Source organism: Hibiscus syriacus, unplaced genomic scaffold (genome assembly GCF_006381635.1).
Source record: "Hibiscus syriacus cultivar Baekdansim isolate YM2019G1 unplaced genomic scaffold, ASM638163v2 tig00003398_pilon, whole genome shotgun sequence".
In the NCBI taxonomy this organism is placed as follows: Eukaryota; Viridiplantae; Streptophyta; class Magnoliopsida; order Malvales; family Malvaceae; genus Hibiscus; species Hibiscus syriacus.
The window spans coordinates 1349789-1371752 of NW_024061969.1; the positions used below are offsets into that span (position 1 = coordinate 1349789).

The window sequence follows — 21964 nt, forward strand, 5'->3', positions numbered from 1 at the left end:
GATTTTAATCTCCCATCTAAGTAACGAAAAGCTTAAAACCCTAAACATATGGATGTGCTCAAGCATTTTGAACCCTAGCTGGTAAGGCACCCATTAAATCTGGGTACTGAAAGATATCATCTAACAAGAAGTCTTGACCTACTTGCAGGTATTTCGTTAGTACTTCATTAGCATAGGGCACCGATTCTGAGCTAGTGACTCCACTGAAACTCTCCAACTATTGAGGGAATCCTTAATTGTAATCAGCATTATAAAAACCTAAATGTTCATTCTTCAACTCGGTTACAGGAACTGCTATTGAATGCTGAGTGCAGTTCGAGGTAACTTTATGTTCACCTGATTTCTTCGGTAAGAACCCTTGAATTATTTCCTGCAACAAGCCGGAATCTGAAGGCTCCTGCGGGAAGAATTCCATATCATCGACGGTTTCCTTGAGAGTGTGCGTCATGGTTGTGTCAGTGAAAGAATTGGATACGCTATCGGTTGTGCTTCGAGTAATGTTGTTGGTAAAGGATTTCAACAAAGATGTACAGGGAAAAATGCTTGAATTAGCTGGAAAAGTGAAAGAAATCGAAGAAGAGGAAGCATTTCCGTGGACTAATGGAATATAGTCCGCCAGAGACTGAGGAGGCGGTGCGTGGAGAGATGAATTCAAGAGGTTGCGGAATAAAACCATGTTCAGAGAAGCATTTCTTTGAGCAGAAGACCCAATGGAGAAGTCATCGAAATGTTGATTTGCTAGCGATGACCAGTTAGAAGATTGGCCAAACTTATGGCGGATGCAGTAAATGTCCCTGCTGGATGACTGTGACTATATCGGGAAGGTAAAAGGTGGAAGGAAATGATCGCTCACTGAGTGAGGCCCCGTCACCGGGTAGACGAAATTGGTTCGAGCCTTGATCCCACGCATAGATCAAGCTGCACAGTCGTAGGATCATGCAGCCTCCTTGGAGGTGTCAAAAGTCCCGAGCCAACGTCGTTCCATGGACTGGGGGTCTCGTATCTCAGCAGCTAACGTCCCCACGGCCTGCGGTGAACACCACAGTACCTCATTGTTCCACCGGAGCCACCATTTCCTTTGAGAGACCTCTTGTTCGCCGCTCTGGCGGCGGCGGGAACAGCGGTATCTGTTGAGGCGGCTGCGCTTTTCTTTGTATAATTAGTGATGGAGTCACTGGCATTTGGGTCGGAGACATAAGTCATGCCCAGTAGGCTCTTAAATATTTCTTCCATTAGCTAAAACTAGGAGAGAAGTACACAAGGAATCAAAGACAACAAAGAAGATTGGAGATTGGTTCCTGGAATTCGGATCGTGGTGGATGGTACTTTGCATCACCATATATGCTTGTATTTATAGTCAAATAAACACTGGAAGAAAATCTACAGAAAGTGACCCTTTTTATTCATGTTTTACACAAACAAAATAAAAAAAAGGTAGTGTTTGAATTTTAAATTAAGAATTTATATCTTTATGTAACTTATATATTAGGTTAAAGTATAGTAATGATCACTGAACTTTTTAAAACTTTTTCATTTAGGTCCTTAACTTTTAAAACTTATAATATAATCCCCAATATTTAGTTCGTTTGCAATATAGTCCCTCAACATTTAGTTCGTTTGTAATATGATCTCTGACGTAACTATTGGGGGATCATATTGCAAATGGACTAAATGTTAGGGGACTGTATTGTAAGTTTTAAAAGTTGAGAGACTTAAATGAAAACTTTAGAAAAATTTAGTAATCATTTCTATACTTTACCTTTAAATTTATCACTGTAGGAAAAGCCGAAACAACAGATAAGCATCTTTATTTTTCAGCAAAAGCGAATTTGGTCCAATTGAGAAATCCGAAGCTTATTTAATTATAAGCCCACTGAGGGGTATTTTTGTAAAAGCGAAAAAAGTTATCGTTACAAATCCTCATCTTATAAGCAGATATGGAATTCCTCTCTTTCGAAATATATTTCAAAGAAGATAACAAACAAATCCAAAAAACAAAGCAAAGCGCCTTAATCAGTGATTCAAAAGCAAGAAGCATCGACTCGGAAAAAACCCATTGTGAGTTTCTTCTCTTTACCCTTTTTACGAGTTTTAGTTTGTGTTTAATGTCTTGATGAAGTTATTTTTCATGAAATTTTTCGTTTGTTTTAATGGAAGAAACACATATAAGTAAGATCTGTATTATCAGAAAGAAAACTTATCAAAGTATTATATGTTTTTATGTTTTCCAAACTTAGTCTGAGAATGCAAAGGCAATTTAAAGTATTTGTCATGGAAAAAAAATGAAAACAGGAATTTCTGTGTGGTTGTTGAGAAACAAATGGAAAAAAAGAAATAAAAAAATTTCCAAGAATGACCTGTAAGTTTGTTGTATCCTATGTTTCTCTTTTCCCTTTCTGGGTTTACTTTTGTGGGGCTGATTTGTTAGATATGACTCATAAAATATACCGGTAAAGAAGACAGAGGACGGAGAGTGAGTCAAGCCAACACAACGAACATCATATTTCCTTACAAAGAAAATCTCGTAGTAAGGGTTATGATCCGTAGTACGGTACATGGTTATTTTTGTAAATATATACCAGAGTTTATTTATAAAAGGAGATGTAACTAAAAACTTAAAAGATATTAAATGAAAAATCTAGCGCTGCCCAGAGCAACCAGGACGTAAGCACATTGTTGAACTTCATTAAAATTCTTGTGTTCTTTTCGTTTTTTTTACCCGATTATTCAACATGATTTTATTATCTTGGGGCTTGTAGTGAATGAAAAACACGGAGAGGAAATATAATTACTAGATTAAAGAACTCCTCCACTGTATCATCATTAGAACAGAAAGGACAAAATGGATCATTTTAAACTATATGAACATGATTATTCTAGCTTCTTTGTTTGTCTTTTCCTTTGTGATTATCATGTTCGGTTTTTCTCCCATCCTGCTCACCACATTTGTCTTAGATACCGAAAGATTTTTGGGTTTTGCAAATTGAGTTTGGATTTTACATGCATTTTTCATTTTGAACTAAGTAATACTCTTGATTCATGTGCTTCAGATGAAGCTTTAATGTAAAAAGAGCATTTCAAAGATACTTCAGATTTTTCTGTAGGATTTAGCATGCTTTCTCCAATATTGCTTGTTTGATTTGATTTTCCCACGTATATGAATGATTCCCTATGTATTGGAACCTCACAGGTACTGTTGGTTTGGTGGATTGTATCAGCAAATTTCCAAAATGGCAACACGTACTGTTGGTTTGATTCAAAATCAGAATTTAAATGCTCGGTTCAATGGTACTATTCTCAACACTTTCTGATCTGTTGTTGGTTTTATTAATTTTGTTTCTCAAGTTGAGTTTGATAATGGAAAATGCTTCCTATCAGGCAAGACCAATGTCTTTAAAGCACAAAGGAAAGCTGGTATTGGTGGAAGAAAACCACTTGGTGATCTATCCAATTCATTAAAGTGCAAGGAACTGGAAGGAGAGCTCTCTCTGACATTTCCAACTCAGGTTCCAACTCAGGCAAGCCATACTCGCAAGGAACGTCAAAGAAGAACCAAAAGGCAAAGTTGGGTAATCCAGAAGAGGATCTATGTCAACTCGAAGATATTTCAGAGGAAGGGTGTCGGCAAAATCATGAAGATTGCATCAAAACACAGAAAAGAGCTATAAGCACTAATGATTTTTTGCGGATTCTTGGATTAGATGGTAAAGAAATTTGCTAGGCATTCATATGTTTACTTCGCGTTAGTATTTGATGACTGAATACTCACACCTTTGTATTCATTTTTTGTTCAGATTTCTCCAAACATTCAGCATCTGCAAAGGAATATTCATTGTCAAACATATTGGAGGTAAAACATTCAAATCATTTTAGCTGTCTCGTAGCTTTAGCATATGTATTGTCTTTAGAATATTGGTTTCACTTATGTTACAGCCTATGAGTCCCCCAAGGTATGCTGAATCGAAACAAGATGACTGCGATGCTGATCGAAGAGCCATCTCCTCCAAAACATATGTTAAGGAAATTCGACTCTTTTGCAGCTAGTCCAGAGCCATTGGAACAGCATATGCAGTGGGATGATCCTAAGTACATTCCCAGTTTCAAGCTGCTAAAAGAATCACCATAATGGTGAAAAGCATTGCTTTTGCTATTAGCTGTAATCCATGTATGACAATTTCTTTCATTGCAGTTGTTTTGCTAGTAGGAAAACCTTAAACAAGTGGCAACTTGAGTTGCATTCAGGTTCAGGTTTGATATGAAATGAAAGCTGGTTGAATGGCTTCTATATTAAAAACCAGATCCTTTAACTTTTAACACAATATGACATCAACATGAATTATAATACCAGAAGAGAAAAAAAGATTAGAATATGAAGATAGTAGGAATTAGAGCTGTCCACCGCAGAATTTACTTAAGTCAAATTTGATGCATCCTTTGACGAGATGATGAAGGTAGCAGGAATCAGAGCTTTGGTGAGCAAGGAAGCACGGGGACAGTTGGGGTACATATCGGGGACGTGCCACGGTGGCAAGGTACAGCTGAACGACGCCGGGGACGTTTCATCGAGTCCTGGGACGTTTCGGGGACGGCATTTTTGACTTTTTCAACGTCGGAGGAGGTGGTGTCGAGGCTGTTGTTTGACTTGGCTACGTCGGCTAAAGCAGTAGCGTAGCTGGAAGCTGCTGTGGCCGACATTCTGGCACCGCCGTTGAGGGGGCGAGAGGCGGAAAGTCTGAGGGAAGGGAAAGTGGCTGAGAATGAGAGGTTGAGGGAAGGAAGAGCTCTGGTGAGCTGGGAAGAAGGGAGGAGCTTTGATTGAATGGCGATTGAAGTTTGTTGAAGGGAAGCCATTGATGAAAGATTGAAACTTTGGGATGAAAGATTGGAACTTTGGGAAGATGAGGAAAATAGAGGAAGAAAAAAGGGGGGATTTTGATTTCTGGAAATTAAAAGGGGGTTATCTTGAATTGGAAGAGGAGGGCCACTTATTGGATTGTGGGAGATAAAATCAAATGGTGACTCCCACAAGCATTTTAGCAGCCTATCAAGTCTTGACAAAAATAATATTTTGTTAATTGATAAATATTCAAAGGATAAATTGTGTTTAGTATCTAAACTATTAATGTTAATCCATTTTATTATTTATTTTTTTATTTTTTTAGAATTATATCTAAAGTATAGTTTTTGTTTCATTTTAGTTTTTACCTGGAATTCATAACTTTTTCTTTTTTAATATTTTAGTTTCAAGGAGATTTAGAACTTAGAAATATTCTCTGTTTCGTTTTCACTTTAACAACATGCGTGTTCTGAAGGTATAAAGTTACGGATAGAATTTATAAATATTCACGACTCGCGAGCTTGAAAAATGTTTGAGTCTTAAGATTTGACACTTTAATATTATGATTTTATTATGGATTTTATTATTCTAGAGTTAATATTATGGTTTGAATCTTGAAATTTGACATTTTAATATTGTTGTTTGTTTATGGATTTTACTACTATAAACTTAATATTGTTGTTTGAGTCTTGATATTTGACATTATTTATGATTTTTTTATATATATTTATAATTTTAAAATTATTTTATATGTCGTACCCTTGCCGTCCCCGTACCCTGTAATTTTCAAAATTGTCGTTTCCCGTCCCCGTCCTCGTATCCGTATCCGTGCAACATAGTTGGTGAGAGACTGCAATGGAAGGTTGATTGACAGAGCCAATAAACTGGTACAAACCTCATCAACACCGGTCGATGAATTAGGCTTGGTTCTCACTTAGCCAATTGCAGCATGTGGTCATTGACAACTCTCTTATAATTTATAGCTAGAAAGCTACCAGCCCTTGATTGTGGGAGGCCAAAGCCATCCAAGATGATACTTTCTTTAAACTATGTTGATGGAACTAGTTTGAATTGGAGGCCTTTTGCAGAATTTTATGTTTTGTGTGAGTTTCAGTTGGATCTAGTAGAAAATCGATTCTAAGCCTTGCTTTTTACCTGGAGACTTTGGTGTGAGACGTTTTAGTTGGTGTTGGAGTTTAAACTCTTTGTATTTTACTGCTAATAGTTGTTTATTCTTTTAATAAAATTATCTGATTGAATTAAAAAAATGGTTAAACGAATTCATCTTTATTAACGAACAAGCTTGGTTATTAAAATATTAATAGAAAATGTTATAATTAGAATAAAATGACTAAAGATTTTAAAAATATCTATAGAATGCAGATAAATTAAAACGAGGTTCTTTTTGGGGGAAAAAGAGGCCTCGTTAAAATCCTCCCTTATATCAGAGTTCAGAACTTACTACTCAAACTGCAGAAGTCTAAAAATAGTGTCCAAATAGTTTATTAATACTAAAAAACTATTACATTATCTGTTCAATACAAGCCATGACCCTGGTATGTTGATGATTTTGTCCAACGCACTGCAGGTTCATCTTCGTCACAGTTGAGCCCTGGAAGATGGATGATATTGAGGATGAGGATGAAAAACCTCTTCTCCCATTTACCCTAGTATGTTTTGTTGTTGTTGTGGTTCATGTAATGAAAAGGTTGGCGATAGATAACTATGCACAGTGACATTCTGTAAGCTCATTGCATAATCTCTTGCTCGTTGAAAGCTCTCTAGCTTCGTCGTCGGCATAGTTAACCGATGGGAGGGTTCTTTTGAGAGAGTTAACAATGGAGTCATCTTCATCATGGTTGGATGTTTTTTTTTCTTTTTCTTGTAGATTAAACAAAACACCCAACATTCAACCTATAAACCAAAATCAACAAACCAAATAGAAAAAAGAAACTAGTGTAAACACTAATAATCTTTGTTAACAACGTAAACAATAATATCTATGTAAACAACATAATTGATCATCGTTTAGAAGAGAAAACTCATTCATGATCCAATGTCCATTTTCGATATCATAGGAATATTTTAACTTGAGACCTAAAAATTTTCTTTTTCCCAACTTGAATATTGTTTGAATCCATAACATGATCTATTACCTTTCCAAATACTCGAATTGGCGATTCAATCGTTCTTTTTCCCTTGTGCTTCTTCTTCAACTTGGTGAATACATAAAAGGTTTCGGACGTGGTCTAACCAAAAATCTTCCAAGACTCCTTATTTTCGTCAACATATATTTTGAGTCGTGCATGTAGTTACGGCAAGATAATGGCTCACCTTTTGCTTCTTTGAGTTACGACAAGGTAATGATTCACCTTTTTCTTCTTTGAGTCACGAAAAGGTAACGGCTCATCTTTTGATTATTTGAGAGGTAAATGTAATGAGTTCATTGTGAGTTGCTATGAACTGAAAACCTGGAGAAATCTTCGTTGTGTATTCATTGGAAGCCATAACTCTTCGGTGTGGGATAGTCAAAAGCTTCGATCTTTATGTGGTATTCAAAAAATATATAAATCTAAAAAATGACAGAGCGTCCAAATGTCTCTATATTTATATCAAGCGACTCATGATCAATTTTTTAAGTTTAAGCTAAAAATCCCTAAATTATTTTTTCTTTTGTTTATTTAAGCTCTTAAACTATGAAAAGTTCCGGATAAATTTTACAATTTTTTTTACAAAAGCATGTGAACTATAAATAATGTGGTTATGATTTATTTGTCAAACAAAAGCATAAGGTACAAAATGTGTTTAGGTAGGACCTATTAAACCATGTTTGGATAGACAACATATGAGGGTAGATTTTATTGATTAAAGATGATTCTTACTACTTTATTGATACGAACTCATTTTATACTTTTGTTTATCTTTTTCTTGTATTTGTATGGACAACATGTTAGGGTAAATGTTATTCGTTAAAGATAGTTCTTACTATTTTGTTGATTATCTTATTAATACTAACTCATTTTCTAATTTTGTTTTTTTTCTTGCATTTGTATCATAATCACATTTGCATCATCATGAAAAAAGTGGTTACCAAAAGCACATTATTTTTATTTTTTAAATTGAATTTTTTAAAATTATTTTAAAAGATATTTTTAGGCATTTTGCCTACAAAACTCAAAGGTCGATGACGACTCCAAATTTATTTATTTTTCCAAACACGATCTTTAAAATTAAGTTGGATCGCTATCCGTCTAATAAAAACTTAAGAATCATTCAGACAAACTTAAAATAAACTAAGACTTGACCAGAAAACTTAAGAAGAGAGAACAATTTTATTAATGCAATTATTTTATTACACATTTACCCACTATTTTTCTCTTCTTTACCTCTAAGCTTTATTTATTTAACTCACCCCTATTTATAGATTCTAGTGACAATTAGATTGTTTACATATATAGACATCTTAGTCATTTAATATAGATATATAAATTATTCTATAGATAATTCTAGACATGATACTAAATATTATAAATATATAGATTATTTTATATACATTTCTAGAAATATACTATTTTTATATTGTTTTAAAATATTCTCAAGATGTATATATCTTAAATGATACTTATATATTTCCTTAGAAGTTGCATTGATTTTCGAATGGAATTTCTCTACCGCCTTATTGTGCCCTTAATAGTGCCCTACCCATTGTTTTGAGGCATGTGGAATATTTTAATTTGTAAAGGGTAAACTACAGAATTGATCACTATCATTTAAGTTTTATACATTTTTCTCAACAAATTCAAAATAACATAATATTTATTCACTTTCGTTATTATTTAATTAATATGTGGTCAATAAAAGTTAACTATTGTTAGATCTTTAACGAATTGCTCATGTGATATAGTGAATATATAAAATAAAAAAGAATAAAATATACATATAATCATTAATATTTGAGTAAATTTTTATTTTCCTACAAAATATCTAAAATTTCTTTCTCAGACCAACCTGTTGAATCTCTCCTTAATTGGAGATGTTCTAGAAAATTCTAGATCTTTCTAGAGAAGTGTAGAATTTTCTAGAACATTATGGAGAACTTTAGAGAAGTGTAGAACTCTCTAGAATCTTGTGGAAGAGTGTGGAATCCTCTGGAATATTCTGGAGATGTGTAGAAGCTTGTGGAAGAGTGTGGACTCCTCTGGAATATTCTGGAGATGTGTGGAACCTTATGGAAGAGTATGGATGAATATGGAAGGGAGTGGAAAAGTGTAGAGCTCCTAGAGTGTGTGGAGCAATCTAGATAATTAATCTTCACCCTTGGATGTATGTAATCTCCACCATTTATTGTGGAGGTGGAGTAGTATAAATAGGGGTGAGAGACTTCATTCCTAACCATCCAAAATCCAAGAACACTCACAGAGTCCACTTCTTAGAGTGAGAGACTAAAGAGTTAGAGAGCCTATTTGAGAGAGAAGAGAGATAGCTTGGGAAGTCTTTATCCTCAAGCTTGAGTGAGCCACCAAGTGTGAGTCAAATTTTGTGAACACATCCTTGTAATCCTACTATTCTTTTGTATAGTGGAAGAATCTCCAAATTGGAGAATTATACTCTTGTGCTCTCTTTACTATCCTTAATCTCTAAGTGTCTATCTTAACTTCATGAAGCGGGAAAACCATGATTCCCAACAGTGGTACCAGAGCTAGGTTTATCTGTAGTCGTAATTAGCTCGTGCAGTTCATGATGGAGGATAACGTTGCTCATGATGGAGACATGTTCAAGCTCACAGCCAATAACTACTCATATTGGAAGCCGATGATGGAGGACCACCTGCACTACAAGGATTTACATGAGCCCATCATCTACAAAGACAATGTAGAAGGCAAGAGTGATGCTCAATGGGAGCTACTAAATCGGAAGGGCGTTCCTATGATTCGTAAGTACATTGATAAAACCCTCTTTGAGCATGTTTATACTTATACAAATGCTTATGAATTATGGACAAAGCTTGAGTCCATGATTCAAAAGAAAATGCCTCGTAACAAAGCAAATTTAGTACGACGGTTTGTAAAGTTGGAGTATAAGGATGGTCAAAGTATGATTGAGCACTTAAATAATTTCAAGGGGCTCATAAATCAATTAACAAAAACCGAGATGAAAATTGATGATGAGTTGCAAGCCCTTCTACTCCTTAGTTACTTACTGGAAAGTTGGGATACACTCGTTGTTACACTTAGTAATTCAACTCCGAAAGGAAAACTCACCATAGATACCGTTAGTGATAGCCTTCTAGGTGAAGATGCAAGGAGAATGGAATGAGGTGAGTCTATTCATCACGATGCTAATATTATTGAGAATCGGGGTAGGATTGAAACTTATAGATGTAGCAAAAGCTGATATTTGTATCAATCTCGAGGTAGATCCAAGTCACGCTCGAAGATTACATGCTACTACTGTGGAAGGATGAGCCATAAGAAAATGGAATGTCGATCTTTCAAGAGAGACCAGATGGTCGGTAATGTTAAGACACACCAAATAAACCCAGTGAAGAAACAAGAATAGAATAATGCTACTGTTGTAGTATCAAAAGAAGATCTGCTATATCTCGTTAATGAAGGTAATATCCTAAATATTGCTTATGATGATAACTCATGGATTGTCGATTTTGGTGCTTCCTTCCATGTTACTCCACATGGAAGTTTCTTCTCATTCTACCAAAGGGGTGACTTTGGTACGGTGCAAATGGGAAATCAAGACAGGAGCAAGATCGTTGGGATAGGAGACATCATTCTGACAACAAGCACTGGATGCAAGCTTATCTAAAGATGTGAGGCATGTTCCGGCCATGCGCCTCAATCTTATCTATACTGGGAAGCTAGATGATGTTGGTCTTATAAATTACTTTGGTGAAGAAAAGTGGAAGCTCACCAAAGGAAGCCTAATAATGGCTCGAGGAAATAAGGAAGGGTCATTGTTCGTGATGCAAGCTAAGCTCTGCAAATGAGAGGTAAACATCACCACTGAAGATGTGGAGATATGACATAAACGACTTGGGCACATCAGTGAGAAGGGTCTTCACATGCTCGCTCGGAAACAACCCTACCTGTGAAAGGTAAACATTGTTCGTGATGCAAGCTAAGCTCTGCAAATGAGAGGTAAACATCACCACTGAAGATGTGGAGATATGACATAAACGACTTGGGCACATCAGTGAGAAGGGTCTTCACATGCTCGCTCGGAAACAACTCCTACCTGACGTGAAAGGTAAACCACTTGATCTTTGTGCTCACTATTTAGCTGGAAAGCAACATAGAGTTACTCTCCAAAGATCTTCTCAGCCCACAAGGAGAAAAAACATCCTATACTACATACACACCGACGTGTGTTCAATGTCCGAGATATCAATAGGTGGTGCATTGTACTTTGTCACCTCCATTGAAGACCATTCAAGGAAGGTGTAGGTGCACCTGTTAAAATAAAGGATCAAGTTCTTGACGCATTCAAAGAATTCCATGCCCTAGTGGAGCGTGAGACCAGACGAAAGATCAATTTGTAAGATCTGACAATGGAGATGAGTATAGAGGTCCTTTTGAAGCATATTGCAAGAAATATGGCATTAGACTAGAGAGGACTCCACCCAAGACACCACAATTGAATGGACTAGCTGAGAGAATGAATATAACTATGGAAGAAAGAGTTCGATGTGTGCTCTCTCATGCTAAGTTACCCAAATCATTTTTGGGAGAAGCTATAATGGCAGTGATTGACATTGTCAACCTTACACCATCAGTTCCGTTGAACGGGGGCATCCCAAAAGAAGTCTGGGCGGGGAAAAGGGCTTCATGCAATCATCTTAAGGTATTAGAGTGCAGGGCATTTGTTCACATACCCAAAGATGAAAGAGCCAAGCTTGACGCAAAGACGAAGGAATGCATCTACCTTCGTTCACCTAAGGATGAATTTGGTTATCAAATTTGGGATCCAGTTAATAAGAAGGTTGTTTGTAGTAGAGACGTTGTTTTCTTCGAACACCAAACAATCGAAGATATCAAAAATTCAGAGAGGCCAAGATTGAGAAGCAACAAGAACACTGAACCTACTCCAGTTCAACTTAAGGATAATAATACACAAGAAAAAAATGATGATGAAGATCATGAACCTATGTTAGAGAAAAGCAACTAGGAGACTCATGATGAACCATCTCAGGAAGAGCCTCAATCTAGCTCTCCAACAGCACCAGAACCGAGATGATCCTCGAGAGATAGAAGACCATCCACTTGGTATAATACAGATGAGTACGTTATGCTCACTGATGAGGGGGAGCCACAAAGCTATAAAGAAGCAATGAGTGATAGTCATAAAGAAAAATGGAGAAGAGCCATGCAAGAAGAGATGTAATCCTTGCATGAGAATCCTACTTATGAACTTGTGGAGCTACCAAAAGGGAGAAAAGTCTTGAAGAATAAGTGGGTGTACCGGATCAAGACCGAAGATATTAGCTCAAAGCCTTGTTATAAAGTTCGGTTGGTCGTTAAAGGATTCAGAAAAGAACTGGTCAGACATGATGCCCAAGGTAATACGACAAAGAAGTTCGAAGATTACTGTCAAGGTGTCGGCTTGCTACAACCTCCCAATTAAGTCGAGAGGGGGAGATTTGTTGGATCTCTCTTTAATTGGAGAGGTTTTAAAAAATTCTAGAGCTTTCTGGAGAAGTGTAGAATTTTCTAGAACATTACGGAGAACTCTAGAGAATTGTACAACTCTCTAGAAGCTTGTGGAAGAGTGTGGAATCCTTTGGAATATTCTAGAGATGTGTAGAAGCTTGAAGAAGAGTGTGGATTCCTCTAAAATATTCTGGAGATGTATGGAACCTTATGGAAGAGTACAGAAGAATATGGAAGTGAGTAGAAGAGTGTAGAGCTTTCTAGAGTGTGTAGAGCATTCTAGATAATTAATCTCCACCCTTGGATGCAAGTAATCTCCACTATTCATTGTGGAGGTGGAATAGTATAAATAGGGGATACTTCATTCCTGAATTATACTCTTGTTCTCTCTTTACTATCATTAATCTCTAAGTGCCTATCTTAACTTCACGAAGCGGGAAGACCTTGATTCCCAACACAACCACACCTCTTATAAACATCAAATTTTCTCTTCTAAATAGATTTGCTCATTAAATATTATACATCGAGAATTATAACAAAAGTAAACTTAGTATGATTGAACCCTATTTTCTTTACTTTCTCAATAATATCTTTCAATACAATTTAATGTTGAGAAGCCAGTCTCCTTGCTAAGAGACAATTTCTTGTAGCTTGAAAATGATAGTTTTGATGAGATAGGCTTTCCCACTAGTTAAGTATATACTTTCAACCCTTTTACTACAACATATGTACTTCATACTATTTATAGATACTGATTAATTTTTTGAATCAACTGGTTATATCTTATTTCTCGAACCTTTAAGTGGATCGAACATGACAAGGATTGTGTTTGGGGTTGATCCTGATGCAGGATATTCAAAGATATCTACCACTGTGCTAAGTCTGATATAAGGGTTTCATTTGAATCTTTGGTTATAGGCAAATGACCTCTATGATTGACTAAGTCCTTGTTGTTTGGGGACATGTCCTTATTTAAGGTGTAAAAGTTTTATGATGAAATTAATATAATTCCCTCACAAAGTGCATTTCTTCTGCATAAAGTGCAAATCCCATTCAACTTTATCTTGAACTTTCTATTTTTCAAATACTATAAAATTTTGATACAATGATAAGTCAGCTGGAGGTTGGATTGCATCTAGTTATTGTTGGAAAAGTAATTGAATGAATTAATGTTATTTATAACTTATTAATACTATCCTCAAAACAGGGATTCAATTTTTACAGAGCGAATCTGATATCCGGAATTACACTTTCCTACCTATGAGAGTTGAGAGTGAAAGGGGATGAGAAAGAGAGAGTTCAAGGAGGGAAGGTTGCGACGATAATGGTTGCGGCGGAGGGTGAGAGAAGAGTGGGTTTTTATTGTGAGGGGATGGGAGGAGATTATCTTTCAATAAAATGTTCTTTTTTAAATAATATAAATATGATACACATTATTTAATGAACTTTTTTAACGAATGTTATGGTTGAAACACTTAAAAAATGTAAAATTTGCAACGTTAGACATCTGAATCGACAAAAAATGTAAGTACTTAAATAGGAAAAGGGTATTTATACTAACCCTATTTAAATCACTTGATAGTATATATATATATAAGAGTGAAAAAATGAAATAATCTGAATATATTTTTTAAAATAATATAAAAACAATGATTAAAGACTAAACATACGAGAGATTAGTAGGTACTTCCCTAAAAAATTTAAAAATTATTCTTAAATTTTTTAAATGACCCGACAGTAAATTTAGATTTATAACTAATATAACTTTTGTTGTATAATTATTAGTATTTTCTATTATTGTATTGATGTTAAAATAATATAATCTTACCTAACATCTTCAATTACCACATGATTATGACACGTAAATAATTGAAAAAAATATAAAATACTTTAAAAAAAGATATGAATAAAATGGCATAGACGCAGAGTATGACAAAATAAAATGTCTTCAAAAAGAAGATCATCCTAAATTATTTGTGTGTGATTGGATCATCAATGTAACACCCCAAATTTAGGGGTTAAATTTAAGAAATTATAAAGTGGTGAATTTAATTGGTATTTTTGGAAGAAATTGGGGATTAAATTGTAAAATCGTAAAATTAGCAGACCATTTTAAGAAGTGTAGAAAGTTTAATGACTAAACCCATGATTTAACCTTTTTATATGATGAATTATATACCTCTCCCCCGTGCGCAGGTTCTCACATTTTCCAGTTTTTCCTCCCCCGTTCTCCCTACTTCGATCTCCGATCTACTCGTTGTCCGACCTCCGATCGACGAACTGAAACCACCATCGTGTTCGTTGTTGACCGAGGAACAAAACCCCTCAAACCTTTCATCGTGAATTGTCGTTGTTGGTCGTTAATTTCAGTCGGAAGTATCGTCGGTAATAACTCGATTTCAGTTGGTTTTTAGTCGATTCACGACGATCCGGTCATCCGTTTACGACACCTCCCGCACCATCGTGTTCCTTGCATCGTTCCGAGTCCACCGGTGTTCTCCGTCGTCACTAACGCGTGGAGGGGTGAGACCATCAAAGTTTCTGACGTTTCGGAATCGAGCTCTCCGCTGTTCAAAATTGTGAACCGAGCTTTGTAAGTGCCTTAAAATCGCTTAAAATAATTTTTAGGAATTTTTTCGGGAATTTTTCGACACCGTAGCACTGTTCACGCGCCGCACGCGCCTCCCCCGAGAGTGGGTATCGTCTGGGTGATAATTTTGAAAATAATTTCTATTTAGGTGCTATTTGTGTAAAATTCGGGTGTTAGTGTAGTAAATATTTACAGAATGTGGCTAATTTTGTAATTAATTTCTCTTAGGGTGATATTCGTGTAAAATGGTCGACTGTTGACCTTTGACCGGCGTTGACCACACTTGACCAAAACTTTAACTGGCTTTGACCGGGGCATCAAACGACCTTTGACTTTGACCGAGTATACCTATCCTGACGTTTTTCGACATTCTAAATCCAATTCCGCAGTCCATATTTCGAAATTCGGACCCGAAGGCCTTGAAATTTCCAGTCGAACCCGTTGACTTTAATTTTGACCGAAAATTCCAAATTTTCAAAAAGTCATATTTTATGCTTTCGATATCCTGAATCCGAATCCGAAGTTCGTTTCGCCAAATTCGAACTCGGTAAGCTGTTTTTCACTGATTTATCATCCGATTCGATCCGTTTTTCATAATTAAGCTTCATTTTTTATGTAATTTTTGTTGATATGGATCCGAGGAAATATTGGAAGATGATTTCAAGATCGAGGGCGTTCGAATGGAATTTAATGGTCGATCAGTATTGCACGGAAATCGAGGTAATACTTTACTACCTCTTTATGCTTATTAGAATATGTTGATATTGGTAAATGCATGAATAAGATAATGTTGGTCAATTTTGTGGAGTTGATTAATTTCTACACTCGATTTGAATACGGTAAAAAGGTTCAGTAACTGATTATGCTTCAGATGACTTTTATAAGAAACTGGGGAATTGTTAGAATTAAAATTACAAGTTCTGTGTTTAGTGATAAAGGAATCAGTTTAGATCTGTATCATATAATCTATTTCATCAAAGATATTTGGATGGGAAATTATAAGAATATTCTGATAGGGTAAAATTACGAAAATATCCTTATGTTGTAGGATGACAAGAATTATCTCCGGAAGTTGGTTAATAACTCTGAAAAGGCATATTAATCTGATAAATTTACAGATGTGCATAAGAAATGCTAGTTTTGCTGAAAAAATTCGGTTAACTGGTTTTTAACCCCCAATAGGGTTTATGCACGATACTAGAAGTCTGTTAAGGAATCATTTCAAGATTTGAGAATGTTACGAAAAGAAATTAACCATAGGATCTCTAAATTATATTTATTTTTGTTAAGAGTAAATACTGAAATTATCTGGTTAAGAAATTACGAAAATGTCATTGTGAGGTAAAATAGTCCGAGTTGACCTTGAATGAGAAAGTACTTTGATGATTCGTACTTAACTCGATTAACTACAGATTTGATTGTTAAGATCCTGACTTAGTGCAGAAAAATTTCTGATATTCCGTTTGTAATATCTGAGAAGACATTTAACCCGAAAATATCCGAGTTATTAGTAAATTCCTAAAGAACAATTTATCGGAGGGTGCTCTTTTATCCGAATTGTTTGAAGGGACTGAAATAGATGATAAATTGGAATTAAATAATAAGACCGGATGGAAGGAAAAGATTGAAATACCGTAGATGTGTAAAATGACCAAAATACCCCTGTAATAGAAATGACTCAAGAATATCACCAAGCTCATAAATGATTGGATATCCTCGAGCTCTGAAATTAATGGAATAAAACTGAACACCAAAATTACCAAAATACCCTTATAGCCTATATTAAGTAAATGTCTTGGTTTAATTAAGGAATCCAAATAAGCATAGGTGTTGGACTACCTTTAGAAGTTATGGAATACAACTTAAGTGAGTTGATCATTCTTAAGGATATGTCAGTACCTGAATGGAATAGATGTTACTTAAATGCGTGTTCACCTTCTCAAGTGTGGTTCGATGATAATTTTGAAAGTACTCAGCTCAGCCCAACTCTAGGTCGCATTCGATAATAAGAAATGGATATTTGTTAGACAAATCAATCACGAAGACCAAATTAAATTAAACGGAAGTACAATATGTATATGAAATTCAGAAACGTCTGGATTATCTGGAAAGCTCTCAAGTAACGGGATAGACTTGACTGATAAACAAAATGTGTAACCTCAATGACTGAGGATTAAATAGGTGATTGGATGAATTTGGGAACACTGTTGAACTTACAAGATGAATTATCCTTGTCGAAACGATTTTTAAAGTGGGTGAGCGAGATTTTGAAAACCGCATCATTTTTAATTATTCTCTTTATGTTTGATTTTTAATTAAAAACAATGTGATTTTAGAAAACCTCTCGTTTCGAGAATTTGGGAATTCATTCACGATAAAAACACAGGTTCGAAGAGTCGCCACCAATCCTTGATTAGGGTGTGATTGGACACCCAAAAATGTTTTGTCATTTTAAATAAAAGTCAATTTTAATTAAAACAACAATTTAAAATCTGCGTTACCAGAAAATGAGTTCGGGAGTCGGTTACGCGTGGGGAAGGATTAGCACCCCTACAGCGCCCTAAATTGGTACCTCGTCGATTAATTAATGTCTTTGTAATGAAATTTATAAATTCAATTCTAATTTGGTTTATGATCCCGACAAAAACAACACATGAATTTTACAACAATCAAAAACACTAAAATAGATTAAATTAAAATTACTAGACCTTTAGAAAGATAAAGAATATTCGATTATTTACAAATATCGAGATCATATCTTAGATAAGTTCTAACTATCTTTTCTCGATAAATTTAAATAGTTGAATATTTCCTTTTCTTCCGTTCCCAAATTTTAAAAAGTGATAAATCCATTTCTTAGGTGTCACTGATGGGATACACTTTTATTTTAAAATCGTTTAAAGCGGATATCTAATCAGTTAAGACAACCCACGTAAAACAATTTTAAATTAAAAGAATATTTCCCTTAATCAAATTATGTAATAATTTTGAGTTATGCACGTGAAGATATCATACAAATTACACCACAAATGACGCCATGTAAAAATTAATTAAACCATAAAATATCATGCAATATTATTTTAATACACATAATTATATACATATTATATTACCACATATTATACCCAACATATTTATATATTAATATTTAATACACCAATGTGACTAAAATGCAAAACATAACAAGTTAAAATACAAATTCCAGAAAATAATCAATCATGTTAAAATAAGGATCAAATAATATTAAACCAGACTTCATTACTTTAAATACAAACAAAATATTAATTGCAATGGACACTAATATTACACCAAAACAAACAATGAAACTAAGGTTAATGGAATGGACTAAAACTACGATAAACCCAAATACACTCAAGACCATAATGTGACATGCAGAAAACTAGAGGTTAAAAGTCTAAAACAATAATAAATAAATATTTAGGACGAAAATTAAAAGTGCAAAAAAAATAAAGACTGAATTAAAAACGTAAAAGGCTCGAACCGAGGATTGAAATGAACTATAAGCAAATCATGGATGACCCAAAGACTAGATAACCCATTCACAACCGAACAACCCTAGACCATCTAAACGACAATGTTTGGATAATCTAATATATAAATATTATAAAACTTAACTAGGATAAAAACTATGCTTCATTTTTATTAAGGCTCCCTCAGCTCGCAAGGCTCCCTTCTTCTTTCATTCTCTCTCGACGCAGACAACCCCAACGAGAGCTTCCAAGGGTTTCACGACCTCAACCGACCACCAAACAGTCCCTCAACTCTCCGATCTACCTTATACTATGGCTACAAACCACGACGAAAGGTAAACTCAGGAAACCCCTCTCTTGATTTGTTATTCTTCTGCTATTTATTTAGACAATAAAAAGCACACATCACACATTGGGAAAATGAAATAAATAAAAAACCTCAATGCATTGATATTGCCTTCGAAAAACAATCGGGTATGACCCTTGTTACATTGCTTTTGTTTTGAATGTTTGGGCTGTTGATGATTTCTTTGCTTGAATCCTCTCCCGGAATGGTTGCCTCCCTTTTGCTCTGTCCTCTCTGGATTTTCTTTTTTTGTTCCATAATCAAGAACCCCCCTGTTCTGCTTTATTTTGTGTTTGTTTTTGGTTTCGTCCCCCCCTTCATTTTTGTTCTGCTTTTCTGTTTTTAACCCCTTGATGTTTGTTGTGCTTCTCTCGTTATCATTCTGATTTTTTTGTCTACAGTAATGTGAAGCACCGGGTAGTGGAGCCTGCTGTCTCGGTCTGCTCGGTTGTGGTGTTGGCTGGGTGTTGTTGGGCGTGCCTGCTGGATATGGGCACGGTTATGGGGAGCTGTGAGGCTTCTGGAGTGGTGTGCTCGGGTGACATGGGAACATGGGACAAGGCCTCGGGAGGCACCATCTGCTGTCCATTTGGGGTGTGTCACGTGGGAACCATGGGTAGCATGAGTGGAGTACTGGCTCGGGAACCAAACTGTTGTTGGGCGTTTCACGTGGGGCTGCACAACTGGTTTGGGTCTGATGATTTCCAATTTTGGGTCTTGAACTTGTAATTAATTTGGGCCTAGTTTGATGAACTCTAGACAATTAATTTGAATTTTGGATCTCCATTTTTGTCTCGTTTTTCCATATACGATTACAATTCCAATTGAGCACCAAAACTTCCAAACTCAAACTTCCACGCTTCATCACTTGAATTAGTTCGTCATCGAACACAAAATCTCCAAATCAATTCTCGATCATCTTCAGGTGAATTTAAATTTTCCGGAAAAAATTAGGGTATTACAGCTGCCCCTCTTTGCTTGTTGTGAACACAAGAACGTAGCAAAGACAAAAAATAACCTAATTTTATCTGACTGCAACTTCTTCTTCCCTTCTTCAATATTCTTCTTTACTTTCGCCTCCATCTCACGTGCATAAACCCTTTTAATCGATTGCTCTGCTTCTTCGTACTCGAGAATCTTTAGTTTTCGTCCACATTTGATGATCCGATGGTTTGCTCCGACATTCTTCTGAAAAGGCTAAAAACGGCTCAGATGACTTATTAGCTTGGTGAAAAACATCCTGCCCAAAGGTCTTATGGATGACCCGAAGGATTTATTCATCACGCTCGAAAGACTTATTGATGAATTTGCTTCACTACTCTTCTGTGAAGGCTTAAAAATTACCCGAAGAATTTAATCATCACGCTCGGAAGACTTACAAATGACCTAAAGGATTTATAAATTGTGAAATTTTGAAACTCGCATTCTTCGTTTTCAAAAATTTCATCATCTTAAAACATCATTTTCTTATTTTCAGATTCAATGAAAACATCCTACCCGAAGGTCTTATGGATGGCCCGAAGGACTTATCATCTTGCTCTAAAGGCTTACGGATGACCCCAAGGATTTAAGCATCATGCTCGAAAGACTTACTGATGGCCCGAATGACTTATCATCTTGGTCTAAAGGCTTACAGATGACCCAAAGGATTTAAGCATCATGCTCGAAAGACTTACTGATGGCCCGAAGGACTTATAAATTGTGAAATTTTGAAACTCACGTTCTTCGTTTTCAAAAATTTCATCTTCTTAAAACATCATTTTTCATTTTCAAATTCATTTGAAACATCCTACCCGAAGGTCTTACGGATGGCCCGAAGGACTTATCATCTTGCTCTAAAGGCTTACAGATGACCCGAAGGATTTAAGCATCATGCTCGAAAGACTTACTGATGGCCCGAAAGACTTATAAATTGTGAAATTTTGAAACTTGCATTCTTCGTTTTCAAAAATTTCATCATCTTAAAACATCATTTTTCATTTCCAAATTCATGTGAAAACATCCTACCTGAAGGTTTTATGGATGGATTTGCTTCACTACTCTTCGGTGAAGGCTTAAGATGGTGCTTCACTATTCTCAAGTGAAGGCTTAAGATAGATTTGCTTCACTATTCTCAGGTGAAGGCTTAAGATTGCCCTGGGGACTTAATCATCATGCTCGGAAGGCTTATTGATGGATTTGCTTCACTACTCCTTGGTGAAAGCTTAAAATTGATTTGCTTCACTACTCTTTGGCGAAGGCTTAAGATTGATTTGCTTCACTATTCTCAGGTGAAGGCTTTAAGACGGATTGCTTCACTACTCTTCGGTGAAGGCTTAAGATTGATTTGCTTCACTATTCTCAGGTGAAGGCTTAACATTGCCCTGAGGACTTAATCATCATGCTCGGAAGGCTTACTGATGGATTTGCTTCACTACTCTTCGGTGAAGGCTTAAGATAGATTTGCTTCACTATTCTCAGGTGAAGGCTTAAGATTGCCCTGGGGACTTAATCATCATGCTCGGAAGGCTTGTTGATAGATTTGCTTCACTACTCTTCGGTGAAGGCTTAAGATGGTGCTTCACTACTCCTTTGTGAAGGATTAAGATGGTGCTTCACTACTCTTATGTGAAGGCTTAAGATGGTTTGCTTCACTACTCCTTGGTGAAGGCTTAAGATGGGGCTTCACTACTCCTCTGTGAAGGCTTAAGATGGTGCTTCACTACTCTTCTATGAAGGCTTAAGATGATTGCTTCACTCTTCTTCGGTGAAGGCTTAAGATGATTGCTTCACTACTCTTCGGTAAAGGCTTAAGATGGTGCTTCACTACTCCTCTGTGAAGGCTTAAGATGGTGCTTCACTACTCTTCTGCGAAGGCTTAAGATGGTTTGCTTCACTCCTCTTTGGTGAAGGCTTAACATTGACTTACCCCAATCTCATGTGTGCAAGTCCTTCCAATCGATCGATTCACCTCTTCATACATAAAAATCTTTGTTTTTCTTCTACATCTGGTGGTCTTCACTTCAAAGTCATGCTTCTTATATGGATTAGACCTCTCTA

General features: G+C 35.8%; 3 protein-coding genes across 3 annotated transcripts; 1 reads left to right on the forward strand and 2 right to left on the reverse strand.

Moving 5' to 3' along the window:
- Positions 1 to 232: 232 nt before the first annotated feature.
- LOC120176103 lies at positions 233 to 1233 on the reverse strand. The gene is made up of 2 exons (XM_039182611.1): positions 1049 to 1233; positions 233 to 794 (listed from the first exon to the last, which is right to left on the reverse strand). The coding sequence occupies exons 1-2, from the start codon at positions 1231 to 1233 to the stop codon at positions 233 to 235; spliced, it is 747 nt and encodes a 248-aa protein (XP_039038542.1).
- Positions 1234 to 3230: 1997 nt separating this feature from the next.
- On the forward strand, positions 3231 to 4129 carry LOC120176114. The gene is made up of 5 exons (XM_039182616.1): positions 3231 to 3288; positions 3379 to 3438; positions 3507 to 3704; positions 3795 to 3850; positions 3934 to 4129. Exons 1-5 carry the CDS (start codon positions 3231 to 3233, stop codon positions 4042 to 4044), a joined length of 483 nt encoding a protein of 160 aa, XP_039038547.1. The 3' UTR covers positions 4045 to 4129.
- A 332-nt stretch (positions 4130 to 4461) lies between these two features.
- On the reverse strand, positions 4462 to 4851 carry LOC120176123 (ATP synthase subunit delta, chloroplastic-like). The gene has a single exon (XM_039182624.1). It carries the CDS (start codon positions 4849 to 4851, stop codon positions 4462 to 4464), a length of 390 nt encoding a protein of 129 aa, XP_039038555.1.
- Between the last annotated feature and the right edge of the window lie 17113 nt (positions 4852 to 21964).

Excerpts from the sequence above, each read along its gene's own strand:
- LOC120176103 (XM_039182611.1), bottom strand. The coding sequence starts at position 1,233 with ATGGAAGAAATATTTAAGAGCCTACTGGGCATGACTTATGTCTCCGAC. Across the intron at positions 795-1,048 it reads GGCTCCGGTGGAACAATGAG|GGACATTTACTGCATCCGCC; the intron begins GTACTGTGGTGT and ends GTCATCCAGCAG.
- LOC120176114 (XM_039182616.1), top strand. The coding sequence starts at position 3,231 with ATGGCAACACGTACTGTTGGTTTGATTCAAAATCAGAATTTAAATGCT. Across the intron at positions 3,439-3,506 it reads TGGTGGAAGAAAACCACTTG|GTTCCAACTCAGGCAAGCCA; the intron begins GTGATCTATCCA and ends TTTCCAACTCAG. Across the intron at positions 3,851-3,933 it reads CATTGTCAAACATATTGGAG|CCTATGAGTCCCCCAAGGTA; the intron begins GTAAAACATTCA and ends CTTATGTTACAG.
- LOC120176123 (XM_039182624.1), bottom strand. The coding sequence starts at position 4,851 with ATGGCTTCCCTTCAACAAACTTCAATCGCCATTCAATCAAAGCTCCTC.